This window comes from Pelodiscus sinensis, chromosome 11, assembly GCF_049634645.1.
Source record: "Pelodiscus sinensis isolate JC-2024 chromosome 11, ASM4963464v1, whole genome shotgun sequence".
NCBI lineage: Eukaryota > Metazoa > Chordata > Testudines > Trionychidae > Pelodiscus > Pelodiscus sinensis.
In genome coordinates, this window is record NC_134721.1 from 45,765,017 (window position 1) to 45,773,068 (window position 8,052).

The following is an 8,052-nucleotide window of genomic DNA, read 5'->3' on the forward strand; positions in this document are numbered from 1 at the left end:
GCGCCTTCGCAAGGTGCTGCAGGGGGACCCGCTGATGCAGAGGAGCCCCAAAGGTGGGGAGCGCTTCCTTTGGGGTGCAGAGGAATGCTGGGGGTGCGGCAGGCCCAGGCCTGTGCCATCCAGCCCCACCCCCCTCTGCTCCAGCTGTGGCCCCGGCCCCACCCCCATCTGCAGCCCCCTTACCCATACACATCCCCCCTCCCGCTCCCTGGCCCAGGGTCGTGGTTCCAGCTGCGGGTGCAGCGTGGACATGAGCGGGGGGTTGAAAGGTTTGGGGACCACTGGTCCACGCGTGGCTGCAATTCTGTGGCCACGTGGCCAGATTGCTTGGGCTTGCTGGCGGGAAGTTCCGGAGAGATGCCAAACTCCTCCTTGCGTTCAGGTCACTTTCTGGGCGGAGTTGGACGTTCAAATCCCAGTCGGGGTCTGGCCCCTCCCCTTCTCTGCGCCGGAGCCGTCTGAAACACCCGCGAGTCGGGAGGCGCTGTCCGTGCTGCCTGCGCCGGGGAGAGGTTTGTGTCTCCAGGTGGCGCAAGATGGGCAGGGCGGGGCAAGGAATATAAATATTTGGAAACTTCAGTGCCTCCTGGCTTGGTAATCGGTAACCGCCGCGGCCTCGCTCTATTGTCCCGCCAGCGTCCGAGAGCTGGTGCGGGACAGGGCAGCATCCGGTCATCAAACGCCTCCAGAGGCGCCCGGCCCAGTGAAGGAGCTGGCAGCACCCCACGGAGTTTGGCCGGGAGGGGTCGGGGGCCTCGTGCAGTATTTCCGTGCCCCTCCTGTGAGCACGGCGAGGATGCTGGTGGGTGTTAGAAGAAATGGGTGTCGAGGTCCTTTGGGTGCATTTCACTCCCCAGCGTTCTCCGGGCAAAGGGGATTCCGGGTGGGATCTGATGGCAGCTGTGACGGCGCGTTGGGGTTTTCCCGTCTCCTGCACCCCCGTAGTGGCACGGACAGACTCCACCAGCCAGTAGAATAGAGGTGGTTTATTGCTTCGCCAGGATACAGCACAGATGTCATCTGGTTACAGGGCAGGCCTAGGATGCCTCAGCCCCCCTTGAGATGGGTGAGACTGGGCCCCTAAATTCCAGCCTGTTGCCTAGGCTGCTTCCTCCATGATCCCCCCGACAGAAACTAACTCACTCTCTTCCAGCCCTGCCCCCCAGCCATCCCGGGGCTTCATTTGCAAGTGCGGTATGCCTACATTACCCCGCTAGTTCGAACTAGCGGGGTAGTGTAGACATACCCAGAGAGCGAACTGAGCAGGGTCACGCCGCTCGTGACCTAGGGAAGTTCGGGTCCTCTGCGTGGGAACCTGCCCTGGGGACATGGGTGCTCCCCTTGACTTGGGCCAGCCACGGCGAGGCCCCACATGAATTGGCTTCCCTCTGTCCACTCGCTGCACCGCTCCGGGGGGACTGGAACAGGCCTGTCCTCTGTGGTCGCACCCACCCTTGCACTGGCCTTGATCTCTGGCCAGGGTCTCTCGGGCCGGGGCCATGAGCCCAGCGAGCCTTCTCTGGACAGCCAGGGCGGCTTCCACCCCCACACTCCATCCAGGGGGGTTTTCCCCTCCCATAACTCTCTCAGTAAGCCCAGGGGGTCTTCTATATGGGGTAGGGGCCCCCAAGCTGCTTTCCTCCTGTCTTGGGCCTTCCCGCCCCTCTGGCAGGAGTTGCAGGACCGGCAGTACCGCCGCACGGCTGTAAAGATTCCCGGCCAATAGAAGTGATGGAGCAGCCTCAGCCGGGTGCTCCGGATCCCCCGGGGGCCCGCAACGGGGACGTCGTGGGCCAAATACAGCAGCTTGCAGCGATACCTTTGGGGGACGACCAGCTGCCGCTGGACCCCCCATGCCCTCACCTTCCTGGGGGGGAGCCATTCCCGGAACAGGAATCCCCGCTCCCACAGGAATCTCTCCTGGCCACCTCCCCCCAGGGGCTGAGCTGCATGGAGGCCAGCCTGGTCCCTTAGCCTCTGCAAGGAGGGGTCTGCCTGCACCTCAGCCTGGAATTCAGCCGCTGGGGCAGAGATCGGGACCTGTTCCCCACCTTTGCCTAGGTCCGGAGTCCCCGCTTGGCTGGACCCCGTGTCCACTGGGATGGGACCCTGAGGACCCTGCCGGGAGTCCTTCCCTCGATCCAGGTTGCCAGCCCCTCTCTGGCTCTGGCTCCGGGTGGTGACTAGAGCCCGCTGGGATTCATGGGGCCACTCCTCTAGGTCATTCCCCATCAGCACCTCGGTGGGCAAGTGCGGGTGCACCCCCACTTCCTTGAGACCTTCCTTGGCCCCCCATTTCAGATGCACCCTGGCTACAGGCACCTTAAATGGGGTTCTGTCTATGCCCTTCAGGGTCAGCTGCGCGTGGGGTAGTATCCGCTCTGGGGCCACTATATCGGATCGGGCCAGCGTCACCTCCGCCCCCGTGTCCCAGAAACCAGTCACCTTCCTACCATCCACCTCCAGGGGTATGAGGCAGTTGCTCCGCAGGGGCCGTCCTGCCCCCACCCGGTACATGGAGAAATCCGCATCCCGAGGGTCAGACCTCCCAGGGAAGATGCACTGAGCATCCTTCCCCTCTCTCTGAGCTGAGGTTTGCCTGCCAGCCCCTGCCTCTGGGGCAGCCTGCCCTTCCTCCCGCCCCAGCCAGTTAACCCTGGAAAGTCCCAGGTCTTGGGACCTGGTGCACTGAGCCCTCTTGTGGCCTTTTTGCCCACAGCGATGGCAAGTTAGGCCCCGCGGACCCCTTTGGGCTGTCTCTGTCCAGGCCCTGGCTGGTTCTCTGGGACGCAGACAACTCGTCTCTTGGGCTCGCCTCATAGTTGACTCTCTCCGTCGCTCAGCCGAGATCCGGTCTCTGCGCAATTCCCTTTCTCTCCGGGACTCCCATTCACACCCAGACCGGCTCTCCATGAACTCATCCGCCAGCCTCCCGGCCTCCTGGGGGTTCTCTGGTCTTCGGTCCTTGAGACACAGCCTCAGTCTGGGTGTGCATGCTTCATTAGAACTGCTCCATCATGACCAGCTTGAGCAGCTCCTCTGAGGTCTGGGCTCCAACTCCAGACACCCACTTGCGGCAGTATTGTGCCAGGCGGGAGGCCAGGTCCACATAGGTCTCCCGTGGCCCTTTTTGTACCCCCCGGAACTTCTTCCTGTACCTCTCGGGGGTCAGCCCGAACTTGTGCAGCAGGGCCTCCTTGACTCGGTTGTAATCCCCTGGCTGTAGGTCCTCCAGCTGACTGAGCACTCCAGCCGCCTCCTGGTTCAGTGCGGGGATGAGCTCCTGCAGCCAGTCAGCTGGGGGGACCCGTTGCAGTCCACAGGCCCTCTCAAAGGAGCTGAGGAACCCGTCTATGTTGCCCATGTCCTTCAATTGGGCCACCACGAGCCTCTCCAAGTGTCTGGCAGCCCTGGGACATTGGGGCCTATCCGCACTCGGCACAGCCAGGGCCCCCCCTTTCTCCACTCTGCCATGGCCAACTCATGCTGTCGCTGCCTCTCTCGGTCCTGGCGGTCCCTCTCTCGATCCTCTACTTCCAATTCCTTGATCCACAGCTGGATCTCCAGCCACCGCAGCTCCGCTGGGCTGGCCCCTGCCCTAGATGGGCTATGGCTTGTAGGCCTCCCGGGGGAAGCTGTCCCATCTCTCCGGCGGGCTCCAGTGCCCTGCCCCCTCTTTGAGCCTGAGATGCTCCCAGGTGGGGTCTGGCTGCTTCCCATGGGGACAAGATCCTAACCCCATGAGTGGTCATTCTCCTCCAGCTGGCAATCAGCTGGGCCTTGGTTGCTTTCCGCACAGGCAAGCCCCTCTCTTTGCACAGCTTCCCCAGCTCTGCCTTCAAGAGTCGGGCGTAGGCCATCTCCCCGCTGGTCCCCTCGGTGCAGACTCACCGGTCTAGTGCTGCAGCGCCCCCCGATTCCCAGGAACCGCTTCTCTCTGTCTCCAGCACGCCTGGCTCCAGGGCTCTTGCTTCTACTGCGCCTTGTCTCTCGCTGCTGGAAGCTCCATCCATGGGGTGCAGTGCATCCCACCGCTGCCACCAGTGTGACAGCGCGTTGGGGTTTTCCCATCTCCTGCACCCTCGTAATGACATGAACAGACTCCACCAGCCAGTAGAATAGAGGGAGTTTATTGCTTCTCCAGGATACAGCACAGCACAGATGTCATCCGGTTACATGGCCAGGCCTAGAATGCCTCAGCCCCCCTTGAGATGGGTGAGTCTGGGCCCCTAAATTCCAGCCCCTTGCTTAGGCTGCTTCCTCCATGATCCCCCGACAGAAACTAACTCACTCTCTTCCAGCTCTGCCCCCCAGCCAGGGCAACATTCCCCCTTCCTTTGTTCCTCTCCATGGGGGGTAGCTGGTCAGACAGGTTGAGACTCCTTTTTGCATAATGATTCCTCCCCTGCCCTGCTGGGCCATGCTACAGACAGCAGCCGGTGGGGGTCACCCACAGCCCCAGCATAGCAACCAGCAAGGTACCCACACTACGTCACAGCAGCCGCTGGGGCAGGAGAGCGTCCCACATTCCCCGCAGCCAGGTCTCTCCGGAGAGCAGAGGGAGCCAATGTCTGCCACGTGTGTCCAGGGAGGCGGCCAAGGCCTGCCAGTGCCTGCATTCAGCCGCGCATCTGCAGTGTGCTTCCAAGCGGCCCCTAAGGCCCTACCAGGGGGAGTGGGGGTGGGGATTTCAGTCCCCCTGCGATGTCCATGTGATTTCTGCTGCCCTATAGTAACCCCATGTGTGTGCCTCAGTTTCCCTGGGCACGGCACCAGTACCTCGGAGGGGATGGGAAGTTTGGTGTGACAGCCGCCCCCAGGGACACAAGGGCTGGTGCGTTCCAGAACCTGAGCCCAGGAGGGCAGCACCAGGTGATGCCTTTTGCCAAAGAAGCAGGGGTAGGGCTGAGGGGCGTGGCCCAGGCTGCGAGGCAAGAGAGCAGAGAGGGGGTCAGGGCCTGGGCCTCCTCCCCAGGCTGGGCTGTACTGGCTGCTTCTGGGTCCTGTGCTGACCAGTCTGCTCTATGCTGGGTCCCTGTCGACTGATACAGGCGGGACCTCCCAAGCAGGGGAGGTCACGGCCCAGCCACGGCTGCACTCCTCGCTGCTGGCCCCGCTGCCTCCAGCCCCCAGCTGCTCCCTGCCTCCAGCGCTCCCCACCGCCAGCCTGGCCTGGGCTGAGTTTCTGAACCTGGCCAGCCGTGGCTCTCTGGTCCGGCAATACCCGTGGATGTCCTGCTGGGACACAGAAGTTGCCGGGCCAGAGTCCTGGGTTTTAGAGGTTCGGCCTGTAGCCCTTCTGTTCTCCTGTAGCGGGGTGCAGCAGGGCCCGGTGACCCCCCCGGGACACTCTCCACCCGGCAAGGATCACAAGAACTAATGCTCGCGCAGCCCGCTCCGTACCAAGTGATGCTCTGAAGCCGTGTCCGGCAGCCAGGCCAGCCGCTGGTGCTGATCCATACGATTTTATGGCTCAGGACGCATCTTTCTTTGCTTGCTTTAGGCACGGTGGCTGCCTGATGGACAGATCTCCTGGGAATGCGCCATCTGCTCCCTAGTTCACTTCGTCTCAGCCACTTCCCCGGCCCAGCCCAAGAGCACTTGAGTCCCAGGCCCCAGGCCGCACCGCCGACTTCCTGGGAGCAGCCCGAGCCTGGGGAGGAGGGAAGCCAGGCTGCTTGGTAGACGAATGAGCCCCAGTTACTGGAGAGGTGCGGGGCGGGGACCTGGCCGATGTCGCTGGCAGCAGAAACAAACGGCGCTTCCGCTCTCGGGGGCATCTCCCAAAAAATGTAACCGACTCCAGCTGGGCCCTGCCGTGGCTGCTGGAGACCCACCGCCACGGCTCTGGGACACGGGTGCCGGTCTTGCCCCTCAGCCCGTAGGTGCAGAACCCTGCCCCACCCCAGCCCCACCTCTTCTCCCATCCCCCACCTCAGGCCCCGCCCCAGCCCCACCTCTTCTCCCATCCCCCACTCCAGGCCCCGCCCTAGCCCCACCTCTTCTCCCATCCCCCACCCCAGGCCCCGCCCTAGCCCCACCTCTTCTCCCATCCCTCACCTCAGGCCCCGCCCCAGCCCCACCTCTTCTCCCATCCCCCACCCCAGGCTCCGCCCCAACTCCACCCCCAGATTCCATTCCCATTCCACCCCATCCCCTACCCTGCTCCTCCCCCAGGCCCCACCTCAACTCCCCGGCACTATGACATCACTGCTCTCCCCCATGATGTAGGGTGTTTCCACGGCGCCAGCCCTCCCCAGCTTTTCCCGGGTTCTCGGAGCCGGGCCTGGGGCTCTGTGCTGGGGCGGCGCTTGGCTGCAGGCGGGGCTCAGAGGAAGTGCGTGTGGAGCCCGGAAATGAGCCACAGTCACGGTCCTGCGGGCCACGGGCCCAGCCCCAGGGTCCTGGCCTCGGACGAAGCAGAGAGGTACAAGGACTACTGTGCCGTGGTCATCGACACGGGCACCGGCTACACCAAGAGCGGGCTGGCCGGGGACGAGAGGCCGCGCTCCGTCCTGCCCAGCCGCGTCGGGGTCCCCAAGGTCAGGGGCAGAGACAGCCCCCTGTACTACGTGGGGGAAAGCATCCCCCGCCAGAGCTGGGAGGTGAGCACCAGCGCGGTGCTGACCCACGGCGTGGTGACCGACTGGGACGCCCTGGAGATGCTCTGGCACCACATCTTCTATGGCGAGCTGAGCGTGTGCCCCGAGGAGCTGGCCGTGCTGGTCACGGATGCCCCGCTCTCCCCCACCACCAACCGGGAGAAGATGGCCGAGCTGCTGTTCGAGAGCTTTGAGGTGCCCGCCATGCTGGTGGCCCACCAGCCCCTGCTCTCGGCGTACTCCTACGGGCGCACCAGCGGGTTGGTGATCGGCTCCGGCTACGGGACCTCGTACACCGCCCCCGTGCATGACGGCTACATCCTGCCCCACGCCACCTACCGGCTGGACGTGGCCGGCAACGCGCTGACGCGGCACCTGGCCAAGCTGATGGGGGAGTGCGGGAGCCCCTTCCGGGAAGAGGAGCTGCCGCTGGTGTGCAGGATCAAGGAGCAGTGCTGCTATGTCCCCGAGGACTTCCAGGCCGAGCTGAGCGGGGCCGAGAAGAAATACCTCCTGGACGTCCCCCTCCCCGACGGGCAGGTCATCTCCATCGGCAGCGAGCGCTTCCGCTGCCCCGAGGCGCTCTTCAGCCCCTCCGTGCTGGGCCTCCCGGAGGTGGGCCTCCACGTCCACGCCATGAACAGCGTCCGCAAGTGCAAGCCGGCGCACCAGGCAGAGCTGCTGGCCAACGTGCTGCTGGCTGGCGGCACCACCATGCTGCGGGGTTTCTCCGAGAGGATCAAGAGGGAGCTGCTCCCGATGGAGACGGAGGCCGACGGGCGCGTGAGCGTCCTGGCTTCTCCCCACCGCAGCTACTCAGCCTGGCTGGGCGGCTCCATCGTGGCCTCGCTCAATGCCTTCCAGAATGTCTGGATCAGCCGGCAGGCCTACCGGGAGAAAGGGCCCTTCGTGGTGCACCGGCACTGCTTCTGAGAGGGCGGGGGCCGGGCGGGATGGGAGAGGGCTCTATAAACCCGCTACGGGACCACAGGCATGGAGCTGGCCTCATCGTGACACATGCCTGCCAGCCTCGCCGGGGGGACCCTGCTGGGGCCGCTCACGTCGAACCACGCTGCTCCCGGAGAGACGGGCTGGGGCACGGAGACCAGATCTGTGCCCCATGGGTGGGGAAGTTCCCAGTGACCCCCCGCCACCCACGGCCCGGCGTGCCCTAGAGTCCCTGCTCAGCCAGCCCCCGTCTCCCACCCGACTGGCTTTCTGGCTGAGCATGGGGCCCCAGCCGAGTCTCGCCCTCTGCACACAGCGCCACTGGGGTTCAGGGGGTGGGGTACCCGCCGCCCCTCCCCTCCAGCAGGCTGGGCCAGGGCTGCGAGGGCCAATTCCAGTACCTACAAACGAGAGCTAATTCGGTTTGTTTTGCCCAGTTGCCATGACGATCCCTGCTGCAATTACCGCTGATTGCCTGGTGGTTGCCATGGCGATTCGGAAC

General features: G+C 64.4%; 1 protein-coding gene across 1 annotated transcript; it reads left to right on the forward strand.

Annotated features, from left to right (window-relative positions):
• The first annotated feature begins 6,248 nt into the window (after positions 1 to 6,248).
• LOC106732781 (actin, cytoplasmic-like) lies at positions 6,249 to 7,600 on the forward strand. The gene has a single exon (XM_075939562.1). The coding sequence runs from the start codon at positions 6,357 to 6,359 to the stop codon at positions 7,533 to 7,535; it is 1,179 nt and encodes a 392-aa protein (XP_075795677.1). The 5' UTR covers positions 6,249 to 6,356; the 3' UTR covers positions 7,536 to 7,600.
• The last annotated feature ends 452 nt before the right edge of the window (positions 7,601 to 8,052 follow it).

Coding starts and splice junctions, on each gene's coding strand:
- LOC106732781 (XM_075939562.1), top strand. CDS start 6,357: ATGAGCCACAGTCACGGTCCTGCGGGCCACGGGCCCAGCCCCAGGGTC.